The sequence below is a fragment of the Pezoporus wallicus genome, unplaced genomic scaffold, assembly GCF_028554395.1.
Source record: "Pezoporus wallicus isolate ANWC-B61680 ecotype Strahan unplaced genomic scaffold, APGP_CSIRO_Pwel_v1 scaffold_2584, whole genome shotgun sequence".
Classification (NCBI taxonomy): Eukaryota; Metazoa; Chordata; class Aves; order Psittaciformes; family Psittacidae; genus Pezoporus; species Pezoporus wallicus.
The window spans coordinates 10,684,634-10,699,797 of record NW_026642851.1 but is presented as its reverse complement, the minus strand read 5'-3'; the positions used below and the strand labels follow the sequence as shown (position 1 = coordinate 10,699,797).

Sequence of the window (15,164 nt, the reverse complement as noted above, 5' to 3'; positions counted from 1 at the left end):
TGATGAATATAAACTAGTAGCCTTGGAAGAGAATGAAAATTACTTACTCTTCTCTGTGAGATACAGTTTTGGTCTTCTAATCCGTTGCAGTAAACTACATGGTGTGTAAACTTAGGTGTTTGACACCCGAACACTGATACAGGGCTCACTGTTATTTTTGGTGAAACCCTGTTGCATGCAAGCATTAAGTAAAATCACAGTGACAGGCTAAAGGTGCCATTGCGCATTTCTGGGTGAGAGTTTGAACTGAAATTTCATTTTCCCTTTAAGCAGATAGTGTTTATTTTTCTCATAATCACCCTAGAAGAGATTATTGATACAGCATAATCAGCCAAATGCTTCTGTGCAGTTTATACAACCTGAGCTACAATAGACAGATGACAAAACTAAGGCCAAAATCCAACACTGAGGTCTACAGTTTGGCTTTCTAGTAGGTGGGGTAGCATGTATTGATAAATTATGTGTTAACTTGCTTTGCAGGTTGGCATAAATTAAATGGTATGATCATTCCCAGGTCAGAATATGACTGCAGTGATCTCCAGCTTCCTCTATGTGAACTTTCAGAACACAAAGATGTGAGTGGGACTATAGACTCCCAACATTCTTTACATTCTCCTTTGCAAGTAATGCTACTCCACCTCTGTCTTGCAGAGGTCATGTCAAAATACCCTTATTCTTGCAAGGAGTAAATATCATTTTAAGACCTGATTTATCATTAAACAAATATTGTTAGAGTGTAGGTAGCTTGCCTCTGCTCTCTCTTGTAGTAAGGTTATGCTAAGGTCACCCTGTCAGTATCAAGTATTTCCTATTTTATATATTTTTAAGTTACAGTAGAATCAAGGCCAGCATTTTCTTAGGTATGCTTTCATGTTAAGTCGCTGGAAGTACATGCATCCCTCTTGGTGGTTTAATTAGCCCTGCTGGCTCAGATGACTATACTTGCTCTTTTGCTGCTATGGTGCCTGAAGCACTGTGAAATCTTGTGTTTGAGCCTTTGTGGTGACCCTGTATGCTAGAAGGATACCAACATGCATCCCTTTTGTAATGTCAAACTCTTAAAAAGCACTGTGCAGCTGAGAAGGAATACAAGCCAGTCTCTTGTTTAGTAATCTCCTTGTGAAGAATATGAATCCTCAGTGGTTTTTAGGGCTTCCACAACAGAAAGAGTTCACAAAAACTGCTGTGCTGTAGAGCAAATGGTTGATTTCTGCAGTGACTGCAAGTACATTGGTACATTGTATTCTGTGTGAGACTTTCCTGATACCCACTCTCTGTCACACTTGGAGTACTGATAAAACATGAGGGAGAATTTGGGCTTTTATGTAACCAAATTCAGAATGTTTCTTTTTTTCTCTTCAACAGCTTTATTATAGCCTACATAAATGTCAAAGGCAGATTACCGAACATTACCTATTAATTTGAATTTAGGATATTAGGTTCATATTAAAAGTTCAGGGCAGTATCTTTAAGACAAAACAAACAAAAAGATTAATATAAAAGGAGGATTTGGGAACACCTTAATTAAAACTTTGTTCATAATGAGGGTTTGCTAACACTTGAGAAGGGTGGGAAGCCTGAAACTGCCTTTCTGTCTGAGGCTCCTGTTCTGCTCTGGGATAGTATTCATAGACTTTTGTTCATGTTTCCCTTGCTTGCAGTTTTCTTACATAAACCTCACGAAAACCCTATGAGTTAGATTTGTTTATTTGCATCATTTTCAAGGGAAACTAATACATTGATTTGTGTGCAGGTATCCAACTGGTTTGCCAATGCAAGACGTCGGCTGAAGAATACTGTCAGGCAACCAGACCTTAGCTGGGCTTTAAGAATAAAACTGTACAACAAGTATGTTCAAGGAAATGCTGAACGACTCAGCGTGAGCAGCGATGACTCATGCTCTGAAGGTTTGTTGATGCTCTTCTTATCAGTTTTAGACCGAATAAAATGTACTTAGAAGGTATCAGGTACCTTACGTTAGCTCTGATTCCTCACAAAACATGCTCTGTGCTGTATTTGGGGCCCAGACACTCTGCACCCTTTCAAAGTGGGATTGTGTAGGTTAATTGGGGGGACAGTCTGGTTGTGTGTTATAGCATCATTACTAGAAAAATAGTCATTAGCTCATTAGATTCTACAAGCCTATTTCTTTAATCTGCATTAAAGAAAAATAGTTGATTACTCTTGGGAAATGAGAAATCTCTTGACTGTTACTTTCCTTGATGTAAGGACTGTGGCAATATCACATCATTAACAAGATAATCTGATTAACAAGAGAATCTGATTAACTTCAGCGAGGCTTATTGTATGGTAAACTGAATATTATTGTTATTTATTTTATGTATTTTGCCATCAGTTTATTTCCTTAAAAGGTACACTGAAATTCTCTCTTTTATCCAAGTGAACAGATGTAGGATTTTTTTAAGTAACACCCTGTGTTTTTTAATAGAACTTTTCTATTAATTACATCTGTGGGTACTTTTTTTGGTTGGATGGAGATGGAGGCACATTGACAGGAACAAATGCTGTAGAACATTGTCAGAAATCTGTATGTGAATTTTTAGAAGAGTATGTGTCAATTACCTTCGTTCCAGTTTCAGTTTGAATAATACTGTAGTATTCAGGAGAACCAATTTTCAGGTTAGAACTCAGCTTATTCACACAGATTTTTAAATGCTTATCAGTGATGTAGGTCACTTCTCATTTTTTTCCACCTGCCTTGTATTACTCATGAACAAATTAGACAGAGGCTGTTTTTTAAGTTAATTAATTTGGAATAGCTGGAACATCTGAGAACCTTGGGAACTGCTGTGAGCAATGTGTGAGCAGAAGAAAATGAAAATAATTTTCTAAAGCTGAAGGCTGAAGTTGCTATATTTATAACATTTTAAAACATGTAGAGGAAGCTTCTTTTAAGATATTAGGTATTTGATGTGTTCTGCATCTTTGTCCTTTTGTTTTCAGATGGGGAAAATCCTCCAAGAAACCATATGAATGAAGGAGGATATAACAAACCAGTTCATCACACTGTGATTAAAACTGAAAATTCAGTAATAAAAACAGGAGTGAGACCAGAAACAAGTGCCAATGAGGATTATGTGTCACCCCCCAAATACAAAAGCAGCTTATTGAATCGTTACCTAAATGACTCGTTGAGACACGTCATGGCTACTAATGCAGCTATGATGGAAAAAACAAGGCAAAGGAATCACTCTGGTTCATTTAGTTCCAATGAATTTGAGGAAGAATTGGTGTCTCCATCATCATCAGAGACAGAAGGCAATTTTGTCTACCGGACAGGTAAGGGATTCTTTCTGCATCATTCCTAATACAGCCAGCTTTGGTGAATGGTGTCACTTGAAGTGAGTGTCACCTGATCATGCCCTTTATGAGAGTGGATGACTCTTATCCATCCTTTCACGTGAGAGTGGATAACTCCTGTCCACACTTTCATTCACTGGAGAAGCTCTACCTGCAGTATTGTAGTTAAATGCTTTTACTGACTGCTAATGAAGCTGGAGCTATGGGGCCGATTTTTTAAATGACACTTAAAAGCTGGTTTTGGGAGCTTTAAGACAAGCCTAAAAAAGGAGAAAACTCCTAAAATAAGGGAGGACTAGGGCCCGATTAGAGCACTCACTAGGACTAGGGGAGGACTGGTACCCCAGCTGGGAGGAAAAGAAGGGCTTTGAAATTTCAAGGTGGCTGTTCGTGGAACTTACATGAGCCGTATGCCTCCCATGCATAAACACCTTCCCTTGTTGTGCAGCATCTTTTCTGTCCTTTTCACAGTGTTTCATCCAGTGCATGGCCCTTTAGTGCTCATGAATCTCTTACAAATACATGGATTAGTCTAGAGCAATTTCTGTATCATTGTCCAGAGATAGTGCACTGAGCTAAGGGGCCACAGACTTGACCATTAAATATCTTGGCTCAGTGTTCTTTTGAAGAGTTACACATCATTTATTATTTTAATCTTATAAATAAAAATATAAAATATCATGCACTTTGTTACCAGTCAGAGGAAGGCACATGGGACTGCCTGCTTCATGCCAGTAAATTGCTGTAAATCAGGGTGAGATCAGGACTTGCTCAGTCCCTGTGGAGCAGGGAGTCCTGGAAAGCTCCTCTTGTGAAACTTGTCCTGTATTCCTGTGGGGCATAAGGCAAAGGCTGTCTGTCCTCTTATCTTTCTAAAAAATGAGGTTTTGCATCCCAAGTTCTGGAGGTCTCTGCCAGCACCTCAGGGTTTACAGCCATCTCAGCAGCACTTTGTGTTGTCCAAGGGACTTTCTCATGGGGGTTATTCTCCCAGGGACCACCCTGTGGGCAGCTTTGCTTTTGGGATGGATGAATATTGATTAAAAGCACTGCAGGGCTTCACACTGAAGTTCATACAGATTAAGATGATGTTGGTTCCCCTTGGCTTCTCTGGCAGGCAGGTTCAGGTGACACTCGCTTTTAAAACCTCTGAAGTTTGCAGTCTTTGCCCTCTCTTTTCTGGCACGTTTCATGTGTTTATTTGCTCCTATAGAGGGGCCACAAGGACTTCAGGAGGCTGAATGTGCTGGTGAGCATAGGGGGACATTAATGTGTGCAGCTTGTCAGAGGATAACCGAGGTGGCACAGTGGGGGCCCTTAGGAGAAATGAGATCTCTTGGGGAGCAAGAATAGTGCAAGCATGATAAGTAAGTTTCAAAAATTAACTCTGCTCATTCAGCTTTATTTTCCAATATACCAAATGCATTTGGACCACATTATGGGCATATTGTCTGCCAAGTTTTATTTTTAAGTGAAAAGTTACTCAAGAACAGATGCAGCAGCTCAGATATGGAAACTTCTGGTTTTCTGTACTTTTCTGTGCTATAACTTAAAAATGGACACGATGACTTCTTTAAAATTGTAATAAATTTGCAACTGGATTAAGTTCTTCTTGCCAAGTTTCAAGCTGTACTGAAAAACATGGTCTTTAATGGGAATGCTGAGACAGGCACACTGTAACTGTGCGAGTTCACAAAAACTGGTACATTTGTCTTTAAGGTTCATAACTGACATTCCTGGAGCTCCTCTTGAGATTTTATGTAAGTCAGTTCCTTGATATCTTTGTTAATGTTTTGAAGTGCTATGGCCTTTGATGTGAACACGCCAGCAGCTCTCAGGATACAGTTTTATTCTTTCTACACTTCCAAAGCAGGCAATCAGTAACCTGTTGATAGAAAGAAAAAGATCATTTGCACCTACTTTGTTATTTGGTATATCCTTCTTATATATGTGTGTGCATTCAGGAAATAATGGGTACAAATAGGCTTTTTCCAGCTGCAAAATTACAGTATTAATTAATGATTTTCTAATGATACTATGCAGAAACTGAGCCCTTCATGAGCAAAGCAGATATTGTAAAGTTCATAAAGTTCATTCATAAAATCTGTTTATAAATAGATTAAATTATCCAAATAATTCTTAGATATGAAGAGATAAATAAGGATGTTTTATTTTTTAATGTCTTTACTCTGTGATTTGAATACCTGCGATGGCAGTTTTAAGTGCAGTCATGTAGCAGAACTGTATCTGTGTTCTCAAAGAGAGCAGTAATCCATTTTGGTTAAGCAAAATAACAGGGTATGGCTGACTGTACCACTCATACCTTCCTGAAAGCAGCAAGCGTATTTGTGAGGTACCGCCACTTACAAGGAGGTCCCCACTGAAATTTTTTGTTAAGCAAAGCAGCTGATTTTTAACACAAAGGGGTTGAAGCAGAATTGTGAAGTCCCTCCTGGATGTTTTAAAGACAATTTGAGTGGTATTTAAAAAAAAAACACAGAGGGGAAGGTGATTGACATTTTATTTTTGAGACATGTTTGGCAAGGTTGCTGTACTCCTAAGAGCAGGCGGCCATTGGCATTGAAGCAAATTCCTTATTGTGCTTTCACTGGAAAAGAAACTTTTCATAGTAGATTGTGAGTAGAAAGCTTACTCACTGCATCTGGTTCATGTTATGGGCCAGACCCTGAGTTCAGGTACATCAGTGTGTCTGGAGTGACTTTGCTCACCCAGTGCCTAGGGTCAGGGTGGCCACGACCGCCTCAACAGCCTGTGCCAAATTAACAGGGTACAAGTGCAGTGTCCAATGACAAAACCGAGAAATTACAGTTTAAAGTTTATAAGGAAAACAGGCTCTACAGTTTCCCATTGCGGTTATTAACATGCTTATAAACACGGGACCATATGCTACTCTAGCTTCTTGCAACTGGGAAATCACAGTTAAAGATCAAGGACAGGCTATATAACTGACTGTCAGGAGAGCAGCCTCGCTTTATACCTCTGCACAATTGCGAGTTCATGGAAAGCAGCTTTAGTGCTGGGGTGGGAGCAGCAAATCCTGAGCTGGAGGCCTCACAGGTGCAGTGTCCATACTGCCGCTGCTCCCAGCCACTCCATACCACTCTGGCTGCATGTCCTGGGAAGCTGGGGAGCTGCAGCGGGACGTGGCGCAGGCAGCAGGGAGAATGGAGCAGCTGGGAAAGAGTGCAACTGTACTTGGATATGTCACATATGTGAGCGTTTCTGTCGTAAACTGATACACTTATGTATATAACGTGACATACGTGAATGTGCTCACTTAAGTCAGAAAATTTCAGTTTGGATTAATCATAGTGAAGGTATAATGTATAAATATATATAATTGGTCAAATATGTGTCTTAAACTGACCGCTGAAAGGCTTGGTTCAGTGTTTGTGTTTAGTTAAAAATCCATGTTGGAGAACAAGTTTTCATTAACTCCTTGGCATGCTGTCATTCACAGCAGGTTCTCTGTGTGACAGGAATAACCAAAACCAGACTTGCCTATCTGTATTTGTTGTACAAATGCACGCAGGAACAACACTCTGACTGCAACAAGCGCCCCAGAAATCTATAAAGAAAAGATCTAATGATGTTTATAGTGAGGCTGGACATAAATCTAAAGTGGCAGAAGCAGTCTTTGGTTTATGGATCGCTAAGATGCTGACTTTTCCTGTAATCACACTGCAGTGCTCTGCGGGTACCTGATCGTCAGTCACCTGTGGGAACAAAATGTTCTGTATCGTTACAGCACAAGGAAATGAAAAATCCCAACCTTCTGGGGTATCGCTGTCTGGTGAGCTGTGCTTGGTGAATGAAAGCAAAAATTAAAATGAGAAAAAGAGAGATGAAATGGCAGGACAGGGAGTTTTCTAACTTTTTTCTGCAGGCAGATTTTCATTGATTTCACTTTGTATGTTATTTAGCACAGTAGAAAAGCCAGAACAAATAAAAATGGTGAGGAAACTAAAGACTTGCAGGCCTGGAAAGGAGGGTGGATTTTAAATAAACTCATGAATGGTTGATTTTTGAACATGTTTGATCTCTATTTTTAGATGTTTATACTCAGGAGTGTGCTCCGTTTCTGATGTTTTCATTACTACTGCCTTTTTCTTTCCTCTCGCCTTCCTTTCTTACTTTCATTTGGATCTTGCAAAGTTTGTGATTTATAAAGCATGATCCTGGGTCATTTATCGCAGCACACTGAGCACCTCTGATGAGACCCTCAGCACACTCCAGGATCAGGCCCACATTCATAAAGAGCGCTTAAATGTAAGGCTATAGCCATGCACATAACTGCTACAGAGAGGCACACGCAAGCTGCAGAACAGTGCTGTGATTTTGTGTGGTCCTTGCCAACTTTTCCTCACAATTTAACATTTTTAGAAATTAACATGTAATTTAAAAATGAGCTATAAAATTTAAAAGCATAATATGAACACAATGGAACCTGTTTTTAGAGACAACTCAAGGGACCCGCAAAAACCGCTAGTGCCAGGGACTTTTGTAAGTTTGATCTAAACCGTACTGGAGACCTTGGGGATACTTTAAAGTAAATGGTAACCTGGGAGAGCTGAAGGAGGTCCTTGTTGCAAATCCTAATGTCATCCAGAAGTGAAATGGAAAAGGGGAATGTCAAGTACCGTATTAAATGCACACAGCAGCATAACTGCAATTTGAAGGTTACACGGTTAAGATCCTATTTCTGCAGGAATTTTATTATTACATGACCTGATTCGTCAACACTGAAATAGCATGGAATTGAGAACTGAGGAGAGGACTGCGTGTAATTTGCTGTTCTGTTGTTTTTTCTGAAGAAAGATTAAAAGGAAATGGCTTTACTACAGGGACAATGTCAGGTTTAATATACCAGATGTGACAACCCAAACATGAGAATTCTAAAGATCCTGCCTGTTCCCTGCTAGTTAAATTGTTTTTTCACTTTTTGTATTTCTTACAGTTTGAACAGCAAAAATCAAATAAGATGTTTTGTAATTCTTTTTAGTCTTTTGGTTTCTTCGTATTTGAGCTGCAGGGAGAATGGGTCAGGATTATTTCCACATGACCCTGGAAAACAGTGCTTCATCAAAACTGAGTATTTTCTTTGTGGAAAGGTAGGAGTCTCAGCCCCTCTCAGGTGGGGGAACAGGCAGTGGTGGCTGGGCTGGGAGCATCGATGGTGCTGGGGACAGAGCACCCATGCAAAAGCCTGGGCACCCCAGGCTTGCAGGCAGGCAGGGGAGAGCTTTGCCTGGAGCCAGTCCTATAGGGAGGAGAAGCAGAGCGCCTGGCAGCAATGGCTTTTCTGAGCCATTTCTCTCCACTCCCTGCTTTTAATGGTCACTTTTGTGGGAAAAGAGAGTACTTGTTTGCTCACAGGTGCTGGGTGCAAACACTGCATCCTTGTTTTATCTGTTTGTTTACAGATGCAAATGACTATGAATGCTTTGGGCTTCTTTTTTTTTTTTTTGGAGTTTAGGCTATGTGCAAGTCAGATGTGCTTCTAATAACCGCATGTTCATGGGCATAATTCAGGTATAATTGCTGTGGAGACCTCCTGTGGCAGAGGGGGTGCGCCTCTGCTGGTTTTGCTTCTGTTGATGTCATGGCCAATTTTCCATGTCCTTCAGTAAAAAATAGCTCAAGCCAGTTGTTTGGCTGCAGAGGATTTTCTTCAAGTCAGTTTGCCTCAGGACTCCTGACAGCTTTATCATCGCAGAGAATAAGATGTTCTTACATGAATGATTTGAAATGGAAAAGATGACAGCATCTGACCAGAGAATCAGAGGGATCAAAAAAAATCAGGGGATAAGCCATGTTTCCATGGCCACAGGTTGCTGCTGCCTGTGCCGGTACAGCAGCTCGCCTCTGTTTCTCTGAGATCATTAAAAATTCCCCAATGCAAGTATTCGCAGCAGCAGCCAAAAAAGCAGCAAACCCCTGCGCTTGCCCAAGATCTCTCCCAGACACAGCAGGAAAAATGTATGGTGCTGTCACTGATGGCTAACAATGATATATTTTAATACTCCTCTTTATAGTTAGCCAGTGCTCAGGGCCTCAGTAAGCGCTGTTCCCCGGTAAGCCTTGGACTGCATTCATTTAGTGAAGGTGTGTGTTAAAAAAAAAAAAAGAAATAATTATCCCCATTTTCCCATTGTTCCAAACTTCTTCAGAATTATACTTGGTCTTAAAACCTGGGGCCAACCCAAATCTGAATGTTTCAGGAAATTATGTGCATGGAAAAGCACATGATCATAAATCAGACTGTTTTGCAGTTTTAGCTGCAGACTACATGGCTAGTAATGAATATAATAAGGAAATTAGTAAGAAAATTAGCAGTTAATTTAAGGAGTGTTTAAAAAGTGTGTGAAACTACAGCTTGGGAAAACTGATTTAGTGAAATGGATGTGATTCCTTCTTCCCTTCCACTGCCTGAGTAGGATGTTCCTGGATTTCTGGGCCGATCTCTTACAGCAGAAATGTCAGGCTTCAATCCTACCTTACAGTGCATCAGCTGCTGTGGCTTTTGCACTGATTCAGGGGATCCTCAACCTTGCAAAACTGCAGCCACTGCTACTCTAAGCAGTTGCATGTGTTGCAAAAGGAAGCACTACTTGAATGAGGAAGGCAAAGGGGGTTTGAGGGAGAGATAACCAGACAAGAGAACGGGAAAATGGACCAGTTTGAGCAGAGGAGCAGAAAGGTCTCAGTGCTGCAGTCCTGGTGCAGCAGCCAGGGATGGAGTGGTGCAGCATCAGTCAGGAGAGTGCGTTTGCGTCCTGTGGGTCATCCACATAGTCTGGCCTCCCTGTGCTTCATGGACGTGTGTGCAGAACAACCCTGCCACTGCAGCTTTCCCCCATATGCTTCTGGGGCACAAAGGAGGGTATGTCTGCTCTCTCCTCTACTCAGGAAACCCAGCAGCAAAATACATTTACCAGCTGTCTGTGACAAAGAGGGGATGTAGGCCAACGAACATGAAAAATATGGCACAATTTTAAACATGAAAGAGAAAAAAAGAGGAACAAAATATGAGTGTTTGCAAAGCCATAAACACAGAGATGTGTGCTGTCACCCCATCAGGTATGGCTTTGAAATCACACTACTTTATATATCACTGATTAGAAAGCGTTTCTGAGGGCAAAGCCATGGTTGGGGGCAGATCACCCTGGTGCTAGGTTGCAAGAAAGACTTGGACAGGCTCTGGTACCAGAATGTGCCCATTCTGCTTCATGTGGGTCTCCAGCTGACTCTCTGTGGCACCTATATGAAGAAAAGAGATTGCAGGGATAAAACCCTTCCTTTTTGCTCAGTGAATTGCGTATGAAATCTGTTATCTTCTTCACGAGTAACTGCTGTCTTTGGTGACACTTACCTATATGCACTCATCTATATGCAGTGCAGCAAAGTGTGACCAGGAGGGGATGAGGTGCAGGGAAGACAGGCACAGGTGGGACAGGGTAGTAGCAGGAGGAGGACGAGGGCTGGACTTCTCACATTCAGGGGCAGTGAATATAAAGGAATGGTGAGCCCATAAAAGTTTCACTTCTTTCTGGAAAATATGTCTGAATTGAAACTTTATACCTGGCGTGGGGTTCCTGCATGTCCCAACCTCCCTTCCGCTGCTGGGGAGAAAGAACACCACTTTGGGTGATGTCCTGGTAGATCCTGCTTGTAGCATGGACTGTCCTCCGTGCAGTGTTACAGTGCTGCTGTTCATGTTAGTGTAGTTAAGGCTGTATCTGTGTTTCCATTAGAACCCTTTTAATCCGTAAATTTATGACCCAGCTGTAAAAATTCAATCCAGACTGAAACTTGGCATGGGCAGTGTTCGTTCTCCCATCTGTGGAAGGGATTTAAGCAGGTACATCCCAGTAATAACCATCTGAGCTAGGCTTGTCAGTTTGGAGCATGACTGCTGAATAAAACCGTGAGCTTCTCAGTAGTCCTGGAGTTTGAAATAGGTTATGCCCATGGTGAGACTGGTGAATTTCAGCTTGTTTGTATTCAGTCAAATAGCTGTAAATAAAGAAAATGTTTTGGGTTTTTCTGTGTTTGCTTACATGCACAAGCACATGCATTTTCCTTACCGTGGCAATGTTTTGATGTGGGTGGCAAATGCATGACACTCTGCAGGGTCTGTCTCCAAAGCAGGGTTTGATCACTCCCAGGTAGTAAGAAATTGTATTCACTCAGGTGTGAACAGTAGAATCCATCTAGAGATTGTAATAGAAAAAAAAAAAAAAAAGGAAATAAAAAAGACCAGTTTGTTTTCTTTTGAATGGGATTTTCGACTGGATTCTTCTTAAAGTATCTTCCAAAATGCTTCAGTATTAAACAGCAAAATTAGTTTTATTCGCCATCACTTCCTCCCATTTTAATTTCCTTTTCTAAAAAGCCACATGCTGAATGTGCCTGACCAGATAGATGAGTAATCTTACCTGATCCAGCAAATCCTATTTCCCTTTGCAGGTTTGTGGTTTTTGAAAGTCATTCTGTAATTTAAAAAGCCTCCTTTATGTGTTTAACTGACATTTTTTAGGTCATTTGTCCATAATGTGAATACCAGAAACATAACGATTAAAGCAGTTTAGCAAGACCAGACTTCTGATCTTCCGTGTGTATTCACAGAGAAGCTTTCAGGAGGGTTTTGGCGCAATCAGAGAAGTGGATTAAAGGAATGTCTGCTGGGACTAATGTCAGGCTGCTTATGAGCTTATACCCAGTATCAAGAAAATGTGGGGAAACTATAGGTGTCGTTTGTGTAGAAGGTTTTTGCCATCTTGATGGAGGTAGGAGAACACCTGTTTCAGTAAAACATCCCTCATCTTCATTTGCAAAGTTCAATTTCTAATTATCCGAAACCAGAAGAGCAGGGTTGGATTCAGTTTTATTTAATCCAGTTCACTCCAGACTTGAAAGTTTGGGTATGAGATGAAAGGGGTAGATGTGGAAATTATCAGTGATGACTAACGATGCGTTGAGGTCTTTTATGCTTTATGGTGTTAAATTGGCATCAGATAGCTACTTTAGATCTGTTAAAAGGGAAATATGTCTTAATAGTCAAAGCATGCAGAAGGCTTGCATAATATGTGAGTTTTATGTGAGCTACAAAACCAGAAAGGAACAGGAGTTTAGAGCGGGAAAGTAAGTTGGAGAAGTAAACTGCATTGTAGAAAATCTGGAAAAAGTAAAAACAATTCAAACAGAAAGAGATCAGATAAACAGCTAGAGCTGGAACAGCTGAGAAGAAGCACACAAAAATAGGTAAAGCGAAATTCCAACGAGCCATGAAATGTGTTTTCCTTAGTTTTCACAGTGGCCTTGAAACCTGATGTTGGAGACTATCTCTGTTCTTTCACTGATGGCCAGGAGTTGAGGTTATGATGACCAGATCGTTTGGTATGGCACTGACATTTCAAGTTAAAAGGGATTGCCAAGATTCTCAGTTATGACACTAAAATATACCGCTATTTCTAGGGCCAATTTTCAGTCACTCCCTCATGCCTCCACATTGATTTAGGCAACAGATGCATGAAAAGCAAAGCAACATTCAAAATAATCCCTTAGCTGAAGCTGGGGGAAGGCTGGCTAGTGGATTGTAGCCAAAATTCCTTAAATGTTACAATGTTTTACATTTCTAAATGTAAAAACTTTCTTTCCAATGTGAGGTACCAGCCAAATGTCTTAGTTACCGTATCTCAGAGTAAAAACTGGAATATGGCCTGTGGTCATTTGTGGGTATTGACAGATTTACACTGTCGAAGATCAAGTTAAATGTTGTCGGTTTCTCCATCTCCCCTTTACTTTGTTCAGGCTTTTTTTTTTTTCTTTTATTCTCAGTTACTATTTGTCAACTCAAATCCAGTTTGCTGGAAAAAAAGAAGGCTCTTCACGACCTGGCTCTTCAGGAGCGAATTGCCTCAAATTCTTTCTGCTAGCCAAGGTATTTTGTAATGCATTGCAAAACAGCAGCAGGATTGCTCCTTGCACTAGATGTACTTTGTGGGCTAGACACTGTGGGTAGTTTAATGAGATCTTGGTGTGCTGGAGAATTTGTCTCAGCTATTGACTTCAGGGAGACTTTTGTCCCAGGCCCCTGCTCTTCTAATTGCTTTTCCCACCCCAAGGAGCAGGGTCTGGCTTCGCCCTTCTGTGGGCTAAGCCATGGGGAGCCTGGACCAGCAGCTGCTCAGGGAGCATGTCCTGGAGCTGGTGTGCAAATTAAACAGTCTGCTTCTGAATATTTATTACAGCTTTGCACAGGAGGGGTGGTGGATTGCCCATTACATGCACACACTAAAATTCATTGTCCTACTTTTCTCCCTCTTGTATTATCTAGCTGGTGCAGTTGGGTTACTGCATTGCTAATTCATTTACCCAGGATTGTCTTCAAACAGGAGCTTCCTCCAAAAGTCAGTGGCCTTTGTCCCTATATCAGGGAAAGCTCTGGGTAGCTCTGTTTGCACAGCAGCAAAAGCGGTGTCAGTAGGAGCCCAGTGAAGCCTGTGGAGCTAATGCCAACCGGGGGAGCATGGGTTCTGGATGAAGCCTGGGACTCTTCACTGTCTACGATGTCAGATATGCAACTGTTGCAGGGTATCTAATTGCTGAATCTAAGTAGTACTGGATGTTTAGGGACACCTTTTGAAGTGGGGAGAACCCAAAAAATCTGACCAGCTCCAAATACTGCTTTGGTGTTTGTAAACCATGCAGTTTTTCATACACACACACACACACACACATTTTCCTCAGTGCTCTATTATGGTGATGATATCTGTGGAATTCAAACCTGCTGCCTTGCTGTTTTGCTGTGCTTACTCCTTCAGGTCAGAGCTGTGCAGTAGTTCACCATGGTGGTGGACTTTGCAAAGATAGAGGAAAAGAGGCTCCTAACTGTATTATTCACAAATCAGGAGATTTCTCCCTTTCAAATCCTTCACTGAGGTGCTTGCTCAGCAAAGCCCAAAATCCTTTTCACAAGGGTCAGCAGAGAAGATGAGGCTGACCTGCAGGTATTGATCCCAGTGATCTTCTGCTCTATGCAAAGGCCTTTCTTTGCTGACTAAACCAAAGTAAATAAATGCTTGTTTAAACATGTTAAATGAATAAAAATGGCAGGCATCTTTAAAAGCCTTTTAGTACTGTCTCCCAGCATTTCTGCTGCTGTTTTCATTCCTCATCTAATGAGACTGTGAGTGATAATAATTTCTCCTGGCTGCAAGTGCACATAAGCATTAATTTGTGTTTGTTGTAAGGTCATAAATATTTCTCAGTCCTGCATACCTCATTCATCTCTCAGATTCCCATTGCCTATTCTCTGCCCTCTTATTTCAAAGAGGGCTAATAATTACATGTGATATCCACCTCAAAGTGCCTTTAGCTCTGCCTGATAAAGAATGGACAGGCAGTCAGATACATTTTAAAACCAAGCCTTTGGAAATGCATTGTGTTGGACAAATCAAAAATCTAGTGTGCCAAAATCTGGTCTGGTTTTTGAGTGCTTTGGCCCAAAACACTGTACATGGTTTGACACACAGTGTTCATATGTTTGCAAAGCTCTCCAAACTTCATTTGGTGAACTCCAGCTGCTTTCAGTGGGATCTTTGCTCATAGATCAAAGACTGTGACCCTCGGAGAATGTAAGTGCTCATATTTGGGAACTGATCTTCCTTCATTCCTTGCACAAAATAGGAATAATAAAGGCTGGATTCGGCGCCACAGTTCTGCTGCACTTGCGGGGGTTTGAGGAGTTCTGTCATCTCTTTGTGGGTATTGTGGCTGCTTGGAGACACCCATTCTCGGTCCAGAGCAGCGGCAACACC

General features: G+C 41.2%; 1 protein-coding gene across 4 annotated transcripts in view; it reads left to right on the top strand.

The window, feature by feature from the left end:
• The window catches only part of MKX (mohawk homeobox), a 46,548-nt gene that overhangs the window by 8,703 nt on the left and 22,681 nt on the right, over positions 1-15,164 (top strand). For all 4 annotated transcript variants that reach the window (XM_057432804.1, XM_057432806.1, XM_057432803.1 and 1 more), the window contains 2 exons: positions 1,754-1,907; positions 2,965-3,300. In XM_057432804.1, the coding sequence (XP_057288787.1) occupies positions 1,754-1,907; positions 2,965-3,300 (490 nt within the window). The remainder of the gene's footprint in view (positions 1-1,753; positions 1,908-2,964; positions 3,301-15,164) is intronic.